General features: G+C 46.9%; 1 protein-coding gene across 1 annotated transcript in view; it reads left to right on the forward strand.

Annotated features, from left to right (window-relative positions):
* The first annotated feature begins 7,786 nt into the window (after positions 1-7,786).
* The window catches only part of TBC1D8 (TBC1 domain family member 8), a 104,427-nt gene continuing 96,156 nt past the window's right edge, over positions 7,787-16,057 (forward strand). The window contains exon 1 of the mRNA XM_049785141.1: positions 7,787-7,980. Within this exon, the coding sequence (XP_049641098.1) occupies positions 7,854-7,980 (127 nt within the window). The 5' untranslated portion in view covers positions 7,787-7,853. The remainder of the gene's footprint in view (positions 7,981-16,057) is intronic.

Below are 16,057 nucleotides of genomic sequence, written 5' to 3' on the forward strand. Positions count from 1 at the left end.
GGAGGAGGGAGATGAGGGCATTGGTGGTGGCAAGGTTGCACTGGTGAAGGGGAGTGTTCTTTTTGTTTTGTTTTTGGCTACACCCAACGTCCGCACTCAGGTTACTCTTGGCTCTGCACTCAGAAATCACTCCTGGCTCGGGGGATCAGATGGGATGCTGGGAATCGAACCTCCATCTATCCTCGACCAGCCACGTGCAAGGCAAGCACCCTACCACTGTGCTAGCACTCTGATCCCAACACCCTGGTGTTGTTCTTTTATTATAACTGAAACACAACTACAAACATGTTTGTAATCATGGTGCTTAAATAAAGATATTATTTTTTTTAAATGTGTTCATAGAAAAAGTCTTGGTTTGGGCCCGGAGAGATAGCACAGCGGCGTTTGCCTTGCAAGTAGCCGATCCAGGACCAAAGGTGGTTGGTTCGAATCCCGGTGTCCCATATGGTCCCCCGTGCCTGCTAGGAGCTATTTCTGAGCAGACAGCCAGGAGTAACCCCTGAGCATCGCTGGGTGTGGCTCAAAAACCAAAAAAAAAAAAAAAAAGTCTTGGTTTAAGACTCAGGGGAGTTGAGGAACACATCCTGGCAGATGGATGGTCCTGGCAAGTTATTCACCACTGCTGGGGAGCTGAGTTTTCTCATCTGTATTATGTCAGTGACTTGGCTTTCACTTTCTGAGTTTTGGTCTTCTGAGTCACATCCAGCAGTGCTGGGGGTAGGAGGGGGGCTATTCCTAGATCAGTGCTCAAAGGTTGCTCCCAGTGGTGCTCTGGAAACCATGCAGTATTGAGGGTCATACATTCAGCCCAGTGAGCTGCAAACTAATTGTGAGGTGGGGGTAGAGTGATAGCACAGCTGGTAGGATGTTTACCTTGCATGTGGCCAAACCAAGTTCTATCCCTGGCATCCCATATAGTCCCCGCAGAGTCAGGAGTAACCTCTGAGCATTACTGTCATGACTCCCCACCTCCCTAAAAAAACTTATTGTGGAAAATAAGAAGATGATGACCTGTTAGAACAAGACTGGAGAATGTCCGGCCATGACAGTATAAGGTCCATGAAATGTTGGCCTTGCTATTTCTCTTCCACTGCCTACAAATGATGGTAAGCTTATCCAAATGGACATGGTAGAAAGAGATCCAGTTTTAGATACCAGTGAGCAAGCACAGTGCTAGTATAAAGTATTCTCATGGTGAGATGCAAAGGCAGAGGGAAAGTTATTCATTTTCGTCTCCCAGGAATACTGCTGAGGGCTATTCTGTCTGCTGACTCAACTGCTATTTTTGACTTAAGCTCTTTGAGCTCTTGTTCGGGGAGTGGCATGACACAGAGTTGTATCAGGGCTGAGTGAATGAGCACAGGTGTTGTCATGGCTTGCAAGTTCCAAGAGTCAAGAATGGACTAGAAGCCAGGCCCTAGGCCACAGGCCAGACCTTCCTGGCACTGGTGTTGTCAGGAGAAATGCAAGGTCCTGATTTAGAGGACTCAGAGAGCTGCAGATGTGAGTCAGAGAACATGAAAGTAGTGGTTGTTCCAACGGAAATCAATAATTTCTAAAACATCCACTATTTTCAGGAGTATGTTACTTCAACCAAAAGTGAGAACAATTATATTTAGTAGCTAGTTGGTGACAAATAGAGGCTTTAGAGTCTGAAGTCAATTCCATTCAGAATTAAAGAGCTTTGACTATGAACAGAAATAAATCATGATGCACTTGACAATTCCATTTACCTTTGTGTTGTAACAAACAATATGAAGGATATTTGTTTGTGCCTGTAAGGAGACAGATCAGCAAGTGAGTGGAAATGGGACACTGGAGCAGGGAGTCACAATAGTGTTGTATTGAATGCCTGAAACAACTGTATTATGAGCAACTTTTTGTTTGTTTATTGTTTGGGGCCACACCTGGAATATGGATAGTCTCCCTGCCTGGAATGATCCCTGCCAGGACTTATCTTTGAGCATGGATCTAGGAGTAAGTCCTGAGCTCTTATGTCAGGGTGCTCAGGCCCCAGTACAAAACTTCTTTGCAAGGCCTTTTTACCTAAGTTTTCAAGCTCTACCTTTCTACTGCTACACAATAATTTCAGCATCCTACCAAACACTTCTATCCACTGCTAAGGCATAATTTTCAAAATGTTAAAACCTTGACTCTCACTGCACACATAAAATGAACAAGAACCAACAGTTTTATCCAATTTATTGAGTAATGATGGAACCAGTCAGATATTAAGATAATTCAAAGGATCATCTCTTTTTTTGGAGGAGAACAGTACCAATATTTGGAGCTTACTCTTGGCTCTGTACCCAGGAATTACTCCTGGTGGTGTTTGGAGGACTATTGGGGATCAAACCCAGATCAAGCAAACCTCAGATACATGCAAGACAAGCACCCTATCCAATGTACTATCTTTCCAGCCCTCAAAGGGGAATTTGAAGAATATATAAATAGGTAAAGATAGAGGCAATAGCAATTATGATGTGGATTTGGTTATTGTTTAACATACTAGGAGGAAATATATATGGCCAAGACTTATTTGCTTTACTTTGCATAGGGATAATTTGCATCACTGTTTTCTGCAAGTTTTCATCTGAAGTGTACTACACAATGCTTTTTTGTATATTCATAGCTTGTGTGAACATCATAGCCAGAGAACTTCAGAGAATAACCCCTGATATGCCTACAAAGCTAATAAATAAATGTACAAAAAATTTAAGTACTTTTTTTCTAGTTTTTATTTTGCAAGTACAGTTAGGCAGTTCCTTGTTTTATGGTACTTTACTTCTCTTGTTTTTGCTTGTATTTTGCTTATATATTGCTTATATTGTGTGTTACAAGCTCAGATGCCCTGCTTACACATTGAAGGATGGTAAAACTTCTGCATTAACAGGTTTCTCAGTACTGTTTTACCAATAGGTTGAGTCTCTTTTGTGCCTCTGTAGCATATTTAATTAAGGTATTTTTAAAAAAAGGTAATGCTTCTGTAAACTTAATAGATGATATTCTGTAATGTAAAATGTTTTTTCTTTTTATAAAATTTTATTCTGAACTAAGTAAATTAGGAATCTTTCACAGTAATATTTAAGGTACATTGTGACAGTGAATCAGGGGCATTCCCACCCAGTGTTGTCCTCCCTCTAACCCTGTTTCCAGCATGCATCCCATATCTCCCTCCTTTGCCCCCTGGACTGCTAGTGTAACTGGTCCCCTCAGTGTTATAAATTGGGTATCAGTTCTGTTGTCATTGACTTTGGGTTTGGTGTTTAAGTCTGATCAATTTTTAAATTTCTATTCAATGTTCATACGACTGTTTGGTCCTGGTACCATCTATTTCTTTCCCCTTAAGTTATGAGGCAGAACAAGATGAATCAAGTTATGTGGTTCTATTTAAAAAAAAAAAAGAGAGAGAGAAACATGTACATTAAAAAAATAAATAAAAGTGCTTTTTCTTCATAAAAAAGAAAAAACTTGGGGGGGGGGAGTCTATCTAAAGGTTATAAATATCAATTCAAAAGAAGAAGGGGGGCCCGGAGAGATAGCACAGCGGTGTGTTTGCCTTGCAAGCAGCTGATCCAGGACCAAAGGTGGTTGGTTCGAATCCCGGTGTCCCATATGGTTCCCCGTGCCTGCCAGGAGCTATTTCTGAGCAAACAGCCAGAAGTAGCCCCTGAGCACCGCCGGGTGTGGCCCAAAAACCAAAACCAAAACAAAATAAAACAAAAGAAGAAGGGGAAAAAGAAGAAAAACATAACATAACAAAACAAAAACATAAACAAAAAACCAAAAGCAGCAACTACAAAAAAGCAAAACAGCAACAACAACAAAAAACAATAACAACCAAATAATAACCAGGAGAACGAAGGAAAAAAAAAGGAAGGAGAATTGGTGTGGAAAGGTTTTGTACTTCATTTTTTTTTTTTTTTGCATAGGCACAGTATTAGGGAAATTAGAAAGGGAATTCCCTTGGCTTAAGAGATACATAGTTTCTCTGCCCTTGAAGCATAATGTCATGAGAACAACTACAGGCTCTGGATATGTTCATTATCGAACCCCAAAGTCTTTTATAATGCCAGGAAACTTTCCACTCAGTTATAAGCAAAACTTTTCTATGTACTGGGTAACCAAAACATCCTTGTGACTTACTTTGAGGTGATACTTGCTTAATGTGATGGTCTGGAAAACAGTATTATTATTTTTTTTAATTTTTTTTGTGGTTTTTGGGTCACACCCGGCAGTGCTCAGGGGTTATTCCTGGCTCCAGGCTCAGGAATTGCTCCTGGCAGGCACGGGGGACCATATGGGGCGCTGGGATTTGAACCGATGACCTCCTGCATGAAAGGCAAACGCTTTACCTCCATGCTATCTCTCCGGCCCCGGAAAACAGTATTATTGCTGTTTTATTTATTTATATATATATATACACACACATATATATTCTGTATATATGCTTTAGGACCATACCTAGTGGTGGTCAAGAATTACTCCTGGCTCTGTGCTCAAATCACTCCTGGAAGACTCGGGGGACCATATGGGATACCAGGAATTGAACCCAGGTCCATCCCGGGTCATCAGCCCTACCGCTGTGTTATCACTTCGGATTGGTGAGTTGGCTTCTTTTTCTCTTGTTTATAGATTTTTCTTGAATTTTGAGTCATACCTGGAGGTGTTCAGGTGCTACTTCCTGTATTTACATTGCTCTGCACTCAGAAATCACTCCTGGCAGGCACAGGGGACCATATGGGATGGCAGGAATAGAACCACCATCTGTACTGGATCAGCTGCGTGCAAGGCAAACACCCTACCACTGTGCTATCTCTCTGGCCCTGGGACATATTTTTTAACGTATCATAGAAATTTTTTGGGCCCGGAGAGTTAGCACAGCGGTGTTTGCCTTGCAAGCAGCCGATCCAGGACCAAAGGTGGTTGGTTTGAATCCCGGTGTCCCATATGGTCCCCCGTGCCTGCTAGGAGCTATTTCTGAGCAGACAGCCAGGAGTAACCCCTGAGCACCGCCGGGTGTGACCCCAAAAAACAAAACAAAACAAAAAAACAAAAAAAAACCTTTTTTTATTGATTGAGATTTTGTGACTTATAATACTGTTTATATTATGATTATGGAAACCATATTAAATTATGGTTTCCATGTATATGATTCTAATACCACACTTTTACCAGTGTACTCACCTCCTTTATCTCGGGCCCCCAGTATCTTTTCAATACCTTATCCCACCAAATTAGTTGTGCAGATCAGATCTCCTATTGTTACCTTTGGCCTTTTGTTGCTCCCTTGCTGTGTCTTTTTAAGTTCTACCTATGAGAAATGTCCTTTTGTGTCTAGTATATTTGTGCATATATATAGATAAAAATATTTATTTGTGTCTATAACAGAGATCTCCTCGTGTACCAGCCCCAAGTACACACTCCAAGCACCAAGCTCTCACTCCAGTCCGTGGAGTCACCTTCCCAGGCCTGGGGAACATTCCTTCTCAGAATGACAGGGTAAGTCTGTTCCACCTTTTGGTAGTTTTGTATCTGTGGCAACCTGACTTCAGACTCATAGTACTCTCCCACGAAGGCACCTTGAGTCCAAAGTATAAAAAGTCCAAAGGTCCCTCTTTACAAGGACCCCGAATTGCATGAAGGGACTAGCGTTCTGACTTCCTCATAATTGGGATCATAGCATCTGTGGTAGCCCTGCTTCCTTCCAAATAAGGTCATATCTGAGGAACTGAACTGAAAGGGGCCCTCTCTGAGAAATCAGAGGACACACCATTTAAGAAACAACACTTGGGGCCGGTGAGGTGGCACTAGAGGTAAAGTGTCTGCCTTGCAAGCGCTAGCCAAGGAAGAACCTCGGTTCGATCCTCTGGTGTCCCATATGGTCCCCCCAAGCCAGGGGCGATTTCTGAGTGCTTAACCCTGAGCATCAAGTGGGTGTGCCCCCCCCAAAAAAAAAACAAAAAAAAAAAAAAAGAAAAGGAACAACACTCAAAGAGGGGTTGAGAAACATCCAGAGATAAGGGACAATTGAAAATGTTGCCACATGTGCTTTCTGGCCATATATAGTCTGCTCTGCCCCAAAAGCTCAAATTGAAGGTGCAGTCAGGGTCTCTAGCCTTTTAGCTTCAACCTGACTGGAGGAGTGGGGCATACCCACAGATCCTGGGATAGGAGGGGGAGAAAGGTCAGCACTCCATCTACCCCTTTCCATTCCTGGGACTGGTTTATGAAATAATTTCTATGCTTTTAGCATAGGTAACATTTGGCCCAGGAGGATGCCATATTGGTAACATTTGAAAAGTGGATGCCTATATACGTGACCGAATTTCGAGGAATTTAGTACTGTGGCATTTATTGAGTGCCTATGTTTGAGATGCTATGTACACCTCGTATATAAAGCAGATAATATTGACCTCATTTCTGGAAGTGAGTAGATTGAGGTTCCCCAAGACTCTCTTCAAAGGCCAAGGCAACACAGATTGTTGTGTATGTAAACATTTCAATGGGATTATTATGTTACTGACCCTACCCTGATCAGTGATTGTGCCCTACCCTAGGGTGTGACCTGGCATTCTGCTCCCACCCTAGGTTGGTACCTGATTCTGCTCCCACCATTGGGTGGTACCTGATTCCACAATTGGGTGGTACCAGATTCTGGGGGATAAAAGCAAGCGTCTGTGTAAGGCAAGGGGCTTTTTTTCCTGGAGCTGATTCTGGGGCCTTTTGGTTTCAACCTCTTCCTCGGAATAAAAGCTGTTTTCTTCAGCAACCTGACTGCCTGTTAGCTTTCTTCCCACCACATTCACCTCATAACCGCCGGCTGAACAGGGTAACAGACTCGTGGTCTGAGCTGGAGGAGAAAGACCTCATCCTCCATCCCTCCATCAGTCAACCCCATCAAGGGCAGTATTGCAACAATAAATAATGCAGCAGGAAAGGGCACAGGTTGGTTTGGGTCCATGCCTTGCTGCGGACTTCGTTCCCAGGGCTGGTTCCAGCAATACTGGATACTGAACACCGAGCTGGGCTCCTCCAGGTCTGCTGTGCTTTCATGCCCAGGGAAAGGGTTTGACCAGGTCTGCCTGGGCACAGACAGCCCAGCCCCTTCCTCTGTGCTGACCACACTGGCCCTCACCTGCTCTTTAGCACAGGCCCAGCTAGCTCTCAGGCACCACCAACTATTGAGAGGGCCAGGATTGCTTGCTTATGCACCCTGGACAGCGGACGGTGTTGGGGGCCTTGTTGCAGTGTCTTGACCCCTCTGAGAGAGCTGGAGCCAGGTCCTCCTGCTGCTGTGCTGGGTGGAACTGGGAAAGGGCGCTGGACCTCAAAGGGGCAGGTGGTGGGCGTGGCCTAAAGGGGGTGGGGTCGCGGGCGGGGCTATGTTAGTGGGCGTGTCCTGGGAGCTGGACTCTGCCAAGTGGCTGTGGCCCAGAGCGTAGTGAAGTGGGCTTGTCCAGGATGGGCGGAGCGCTGGGGAGGTGGGCGTGTCTTTCGGAGTAGGGGCGGGGCTGCAGCTCTGGGAAGTGGGCTTGGGGGCGTGAGCTTGGGCCCAGGAGCGGGGCTAGATGCTGAGGCGGGATTGGGCGTTGGGAGGGAGTGGGGGCGGGACTAAACTCTGGGTGGGCGGGGCTGGGATCCGGGGGCGGGGACAGAGCTGCGATTGGTCACTTAATGCCGGAAACGGGCGGGGTCGGGTCGGGATTGGAGGCGGGGCGCGGGGGAGTGGGCGTGGCTAAGCAGGGGTGGGCGGAGCCGGGCCCGGGCCGTTGAAGCGGCGCCTGGCGCGGTGGCACCGCGTCTCGCTGGGGGTGCACCGGCGGCTGCTTCCCCGCGGCCCGGCCGCGGCGATGTGGCTCCGGCCGGAGGAGGTGCTGCTCAAGAACGCGCTGAAGCTGTGGGTGACGCAGAAGAGCAGCTGCTACTTCGTCCTGCAGAGGCGCCGCGGGCACGGCGAGGGTGGAGGGCGCCTCTCGGGTAAGGGGCCGGGCGCCGGGACTTGCGGGCGTCCCCGGGGTCGGGCCTCCCCGCCTGCCCTCCCCGAGGCCCACCCGGGACAGCGCAGGGAGCAAGCAGCTGGGCGGCCCCGGCTGGTTGAGGGGCGCTCTCCCCACCCCACCCCATCCAGGCCCTTGCACTTGTGGGCGAGCTGCGTGCCTGTGCGGGGCCGGGCTGAGGATTGTTGGGGGGAGCCCTAGGGAGGGAGGGAGGCGTGGGAGAAGGGTGCAGGATGCCTCCCTCCGGGTGCCACACACGCACACACACCTTGCAGGAGACGCTTGCTCTTTCCAAGGGCCAGAAGTTGTCTGTCTGTCCTCAAGCATGTGCAACGGCTGTGGAAGTGTGAGGCAGGGCGAAGTCTGTGGAAGAAAGGGGGTGCCCCCTAGCCAGTGCTCTCTCAGCACCCCCGTGCACGCAGGGGTCGAACACATGGCCCCGCTTGGGAGACTGGCCCAGACAGGCGTTGCAAGAGCCTCGGGTTGCTTCCCAGAGACAGGCCTCCTGCCTGCCTTCCTCCGGCATTTGGGCTTTTGGCCTCCCCAGGCCAGGCTCTTTTACCTTCCTCCAGATTTTCTTAGGGTGAAGGGCAGGGAGAGCCCCCCCCAACTCTGCGCCTCATCTGTACCTGCGGCCTGGCTCTCTCACTAGGTGTTTACTTGGGTTTGGGTTTACCATGAATAGGCACAATATTTTTTATTATTTTGGTTTTGAGGTCACACACAGCAGCACTTGGGGGTTACTCCTGGCTCTCCTGGTAGACTCGGAGGACCATATGGAATGCCGGAATTCGAAACACCGCCCTTCTGCATGCAAGACAAGCACCCTACTTCCATGCTATCTTTCCGGCCCCAATAGGCACAGTTTTTAAAAACTTAATTGGCAGCAAGATCAGACCCGCGGCCCCACCAAGGTTGCACCAGCCCAGAGCTCTTGATTGTGAAAAGTTGACATCTCAGTAGCCCTGAGCACTTTACCTTCAGGCTTTCAGCCAGGAAGCAAATTCAGGCCTTGGAGATTGAGCCAACCACGTTACCACATCCACCCAAGGACTGGCCGGGTGTCGCCACATGGAACTGTTATAAAATCAGAGAAGGCGGTTTGTGAAGGAGTGTAGTGTGCGCTGAGGGGGGGGGGAGGTCTTGAGAAAGTAGAACCCTAATGACAGCTTTGTTTGTTTGTTTTTGGGTCACACCCAGAGGTGTTCAGGAGTCCCTCCTGGCAGGCTCCGGGGATCATATGGGATGCCGGGATTTGAACTACTGTCTGTTCTGGTTCGGTTGCGTGCAAGGCAAACCCCCTATTCCTGTGCTATTTCTCTGGCCCCCAATGACAGCTTTTATTTATTTATTTATTTATTTATTTATTTATTTATTTATTTATTTATTTTTTGCAACAGATTTCTAAAGTTCAGAACGGAGTTTAAAACAGAGAGAGAACGGGGGCCGGGCGGTGGCGCTAAAGGTAAGGTGCCTGCCTTGCCTGCGCTAGCCTTGGACGGACCGCGGTTCGATCCCCCGGTGTCCCATATGGTCCCCCAAGCCAGGAGCAACTTCTGAGCACATAGCCAGGAGTAACCCCTGAGCGTTACCGGGTGTGGCCCAAAAACCAAAAAAAAAAAAAAAAAAAAAAACAGAGAGAGAACAATCAGGCCAACAATTCAGATATGCAGTCTAAACGGTGCTAGGCTTCTCTTTACAGAGACAGAGTAGGAAGTATTCTTTTTTCAGCATGAATAAAACATAAAAAAATTAATATTGAAATGACTCTTCTACTGATGCTGAACTTGTAGTAGCTTGAACAGGCAAAGTTTCCATTGGCACATCAAGTAATCCACTGTTGTTAAAAGTTACTACTTCAGATTTCTGGATGATTATAATTTGCCACACAACACACGCACGCACACACACACAAATTTTCATATAAACTTCTAGTTTCTAGTTCTATTTTCTTCATAATTTTTTGTTTTTTTCTTTTGCTTTTTTTTGGGGGGGCCACAACTAGTGACACTCAGGGGTTACTCCTTGCTTTGTACTCAGAAATTGCTCCTGGCTTAGGGGACCATAGGGGTTGCTGGGGGATCGAACTATGGTCTGTCCTAGGTCAAACACCCTACTGCTGCGCCACCTCTCCGGCCCTCCTTTATAATTCTTACTTCCAACTATGTGGTATATTTCGTTACTCACTGTTTCTTTGTCTTCCTCGCAGTATTGTTGAGGGATGGGTGTTTTGTACCCTTGAAGCCTACAACATAGCTTGTTCTCATAAGTACCAGTTGAATGAGTGAATGAATGAATGGATGGATGAAGGAATTCACACATGGTGATGGAGCCTGCTCAGTTTTTGTTGAATGAACCGATGATAGATCCATGCATAGGTGACAGTGTCTGCTTTTCCTCAAAACCGGTGGGAGGCCCAGCTTTCCTGCTGGGGACTGAGTTACCACACAGAACAGGAGCATCACTGGTCTTTCTTGGCTTCCTGGTCTTCTGGCACTGTGACACTGGGAAGCTGGCAAGGAGACAGTCTTGGGCACCTTGTGTGGCACCTTCCTTTGAGGGGGTGGATCCCAGAAAACCCTTTTGAAGTAGCCTCTCTTACCTCTGTGATTTACCTGGGAAGGGAATCCTGGATTGGGGGACATTGGAACATGGCATAGCCATGGGCAAGGGCCAGTTTTCCAGAGCTCCTTGGTGAGAGGGTGATCCTGCTACCTATAGGAGAGAGTCAGGGTGCAGGTGTCTATGTGGACGCCTCCTGTCTGAAGAATGTTTCTTTCAGAGACTCAGCAGCTGGAGAAATCAGAAAACGAACCTATTCTCCCCACCCCCCCAGCAGGAAACACTGGTATTCTCTAAGCTTGAAGGGGACTTTCTATGTTCTTGGTAACCAACTGAATGCCTCTCCATTACACTTGTGCCTCACTATGTACTTTTTTTATTTTTGTTTTGTTTTCAGTCCACACCCAGCTGCACTCAAGGGTTATTCCTAGCTCTGTGCTCCAAAATCCAAAATGGCAGGCTTGGGCGACCGTATAGGATTCCAGGGATCAAACACGAGTTCGTCATGGGTCGGCAGCATGCAAGGCAAACACCCTATGGCTATCACTCAGCCCCTTACTGCAGGACTTTTATCCAGTGTTTTACTTATTTTAAAAGTGATATCACTTTTGGGGTGGGGAAGTGATATCACTTTTGGGGCCAGAGGGATAGCATGGAGGTAGGCATTTGCCTTGCATGCAGAAGGACAGTGGTTCAAATCCTGGCATCCCATTTGGTCTCCCGAGCCTGATAGGAGCGATTTCTGAGCGTAGAGCCAGGAATAATCCCTGAGCGATGCTGGATGTAACCCAACCCCCCCCCCCCCAAAGTGATATCACTTTTAAAATGACATCACTTATCACTTTAGTTTGGGTTCTACACTCTGTGGTGCTGGGGGCCTATACCTGGTTCATTGCAGTGGTCAGCCTCAGTGGTACTGGCAAACCTTGTGGTGTTGGGAACCAGACAGGGGCCACTTCATGAGAAGCACCATGAACTCTAGTGTCTTCTTTTGTGCATCCCTACATTTCCTTGAGGTCCTGTCCCCCTAACCCCCCAGGCTGCCACCTCAACAGTTGTCATGTAAATGAATATTGATGTTTTCTGTATTCCTGAAGGCATTTTGAGCTAACCGGAAGGAAGTCAAGTGTAGAGGAAAGAAGAGGCTTTGGTGTCAATATCTGGTCTTGGTTGTAAATCTGGGTGCAGTGCCTTAGATTCCTTGGTTCTGGGCCAGAGAGATAGCATGGAGGTAGGGCATTTACCTTGCATGCAGAAGGATGGTGATTCAAATCCCAGCATCCCATATGGTCTCCCAAGCCTGCCTGGAGCCATTTCTGAGCATAGACCCAGGAGTAACCCCTGAGTGCTGCTGGGTGTGACCCAAAAACAAACAAACAAACAAACAAACAAAAACACTGGTTTTGTTTCTTTGAGTCTTACTTATTACTGACCTTAGAACAGGGCAATAATAGGTCTTATTCTGGAAGGACAGAAACTTTCCTACCTTATTGTACCTTTTTATGTTCCCACTGGCAGTACACCAGGCTTCTAACAAATCACAGTGTGCTTCAGGGATATAAGTGTTCTGAGCATCACATGTTTGAATAAAAGCAAAACAAAGTAAAACAGCAATAAATAGTGGAATAGCAAGAGAACATGCTGGTCTGTGCTTAGCACTTGTCCAGGGTTGTCTGCAGGGTTGCTCCTAGGAGCGACTCATGAGCACAAAGCCAGAAGTAGCCCCCCAACATTGTTGGGTGTAGCCCCCCAACTAAATAAGCTAACCAGCAGAAAAGTTTTCATTGGCATGAAAGATAGATTGCACATCAGTTTGAAAGTGTACAAATGTGGTTAGAAATGAACCCTGAGCACAGCTGGCTATGGCCTCCTAATCAAACCAGAAAAAAAACAAAGAGTGTCCCCAAGACTCATGATGCCTAGCATCAAAGGGCTTGCCTGGAGTAGCCTGGCTGAACAGTTGGAAACTGGAGGGAACCATGTGGGTATTGCCTTTCCTAGCCATGTGCCCTGGATGGGTGTGGGCTGGAGGTGGCTCAGCTAGCTCTGTTGGGGCAATTCGTCTATGTCAAGAAGAAGACTTTGGCCAGGCATGGGCCTCAGAGGTAAAGGGAACTTAAATTGTATGTGCAAAGTTCAGCACCAGGGGCTAGAGTCTAGCCCCTAGCTAGACTATATAGTAGAGCAGGAAGGCCAACCTGGGTTTGATCCCTGGAACCCCATATGGTTCCCTTAGTACTTCCAGGAATGATTCCTGAGTGCAGAGGCAGGAAAAAGCCCTGAACACTACTGGGTGTGTCCTTCCAAAACAAACAAATAAATAGCCTAGATTTCCTAGATACTGACTCTAGATCTTCTAGGCTTTGGTCTACTTTCCAAAGAGACAACAGAAAAAAAAAAATCACAAGGCTAGGGTGGTGAGCTCAGTAGTAAAGTGTCTGGTCTGTGTGAGACCGAGTTTGAGCCCAAGCACTTCCAAAAACAAAGGTTTACAAATAAATGAAATACTTGGATTTCAGGGCATTATTTAGACAAAGTAACCTATATTCTAAAGGACACAGTTGCTATTGATGAAAGCACACTAAGGTCAAGGACTTATCAATGAAACTACAGAGACCTCGGCCATGGGGAGTGGAGGCTCCCTAAACATTCCAATCTGATGGGAGTACCAGGGTTGACGTCAAAGGTGGCACCCTACTCTGCTCCACTGCTGGGCATCCCCAACTGGAACTGTAGGAAGAGGGTGGAGCTCGGGAGGATTCACTTAGTAGTTGTGAGGACTAGGGCTGGTGATCTTGACTCCATGTTCAGCGGCAGGGATCTAGGAAGAGCTCATTTGAAATGGAAGTAGTGAGCCTGATGATATTTCCCGCAGACATTTCCCTGACTTTTTGTCTCTTAATACACACACATGCACACACACACACACACACACACACACACACACACACACACACACACACTACTTTGTTCCTTCCCGTCCACCTTCTACTCTGTGCCAACTCTACCCACCTTCCAACCTCCTCGCCCATCTGTCTCAGCCTGTCCTACCCTGTTCTTGAGCCCTCCCCAGCCCACTAGCTCGTTACCCTTGAGCTCTCAGCTTTTTGGGTTTGAAAGGGCTCTGAGGCTTCAAGATCTTCCTTGAACTGGCCACACCTGATTGGGGCGAGTCCTGGATCTTGGAGAGGAGCCTCTGTTATTGGCACCCGCAGGAATCCTGAGTAGGGTTGATGGCCTTGGAGGTTAAAAAATTAGAACACGTTGGCTAGAACTGGTTCAGGAAACAGAGATAGTTAATACAGAGTGTTGTTTCTGCTGATTCTCAGAACCGCTCATTTGGTCTCCCACTGTCTCATGTCCATGAAGGTACTGCCAGTGATTTATTTCCAAAGTAACCTCTGTGAACAACCTGCATAGATCCAGAACCAGAGCCTTTGCACTCACCAGCCACTAACATAGCCCCGTGACTTTGAGTCTTTGGTATCCTTCTGCTAGATCTTGTTCTTTTTATGCCTTTTACTTTTATTATTATTTGGTGTTTTTTTGTTGTTATTATTTTGGGAGATTACAACCAGTAGTGCTCAATGGTTAACTTCTTATTCTGCTTGTCCTAACTGTTTAAGCATGGTTAGTAACCATGTTCATTTCATTTTAATTGATGGTAGTTAATCCCTTATGATTCTTGACATGATTCTTTGTTTCTAGTTAGTTGTCTTGCTGCTGTGTATGCCTCTGTCTAACATTTCTATATGTAAGCATTTAATTCAAAAATAGCTCACAGGGATTAGCATGTGCTTTGCATATCCGAGCCCTGAATGTCATCCCTAGCACCACATGGCTCCTATGTACATCCAGGAGTTACCTCTTGTAGAGACTGGGACTAGCCCAAATACCAGTAAGCATGGGCCCAGCCCAGCCCAGCCCAGCCCAACTCAGCCCTTTCTTTTCAGGATGTACTAGGTAGTAGTGATCATGGTAGGCATTTAGCCAAGAAGGGCTTTATTATTCTGCAGAACAGACACCAAATGTCTTTGTGAGTTTCTGCTATTCCCCCTCGTACTATGTACCAGTGTGGGCCAGTGGGCTGCTCTCATCCTTAAAGATGGGGGGACGCCATCTGTGCTGCTGTGAGGGCTGGTGAGTGGATGCAGTGTGGTGTCATGCTGGCTTCGAGGGTTTCTGCTTGCAAGTGACAGACAGCACTTATGTTTCCATCACAAGGCCTAAAGCAAGGTACCTAGCTCCAGGGCCTCAAACATCAATGTGCTGTTTTCCTCCTTCCTGGAAGAAGGGAAGACCAAGACTGTTGCCAGCACTACTAATATTCGGTCATGGGATGTGCATTTCAGCTTTTCTAAATAATCCCAAATTCCTTCCCACATTACTCTGCCCATTTACATTTCAGGGCAGCAGTGTGTGAAAATTTTGAGTGGCATCTGCTTGCCAGCACCTGGCACTGTGAGGCCACTTTCTGTCAGTCTGGCAGGGGCTGAAGTGGTATCATAAAATCAGGAGATCTGCTTTCCCAACCTTCTCAGAGGTCTGAGAATCCTGCTAGTCTGCTTCCCCCTTTTTCTGGAGATGATGGGAGGGTCCTGATGCTCCACCCTGCAGGGCCGGGTGTGTTCCCAGGCCTGTATCTGGCTGTGCTGGGATTGAACCCAGGCCTCTTGCCATGGGCTCTGCTCATCCCTTTGGAGAAATGTGTCTTTTTGTTTGTTTCCCTACTGCATTGTTTATTTATTTTTTCCTGGAACTTTGAATGTGTATACATGTACACATGTGTTTATAATGCTGGGTTTTTTGTTTCAGTTATATGTACTGACTTGTGGAGAGGGGTTGGCCACAGCTGCTGATGCTCAGGAGCAGTGTTCAGGGGGCCTTGTGATACAGGAGTCAGCTCAAGCCTCACACATATGAAAGTTGTACACTAGTCCTTGGCAGTCTCTTCCTATTTTCTACCATGACTTTTTATTTCTGTTTTGGGATTTTGAAGAACCAACATTTGCACTTTTTTTTTTTTGGTTTTTGGGTCACACCTGGCAGCGCTCAGGGGCTACTCCTGGCTCTATGCTCAGAAATCGCCCCCGGCAGACTCGGAGGACCATATGGGATGCTGGGATTCGAACCACCGTCCTTCTGCATGCAAAACAAACGCCCTACTGCTGTGCTATCTCTCCAGCTCCAACATTTGCACTTTTTATGCATCAAATGTGTCTTTTTTTTTTTTTTTTTGTCGGTTTTGCGTTTTGAGGCTGGTTTTAGAGGAACATTTAGAAGGGTCTCTTGAGGAGGATGTTGAAGGGGGTTCCCTGGATCATTCAGGAGGCCTGAGTCCAGCGGGGAGCATGGTAGAAAAGCTCCAACTAGCAATGGGGGAATTGATAGACACATAGTCAGCCATCGGGAGATTTGCAGATGGGAGCATCTCTGGGCAGATTACTGATACTTAGAGCCAGGGAAAATGGAATGTGTAGGTTAGGAGGAGTGTC

This window comes from Suncus etruscus, chromosome 12 (assembly GCF_024139225.1).
Source record: "Suncus etruscus isolate mSunEtr1 chromosome 12, mSunEtr1.pri.cur, whole genome shotgun sequence".
NCBI classification, from domain to species: Eukaryota; Metazoa; Chordata; class Mammalia; order Eulipotyphla; family Soricidae; genus Suncus; species Suncus etruscus.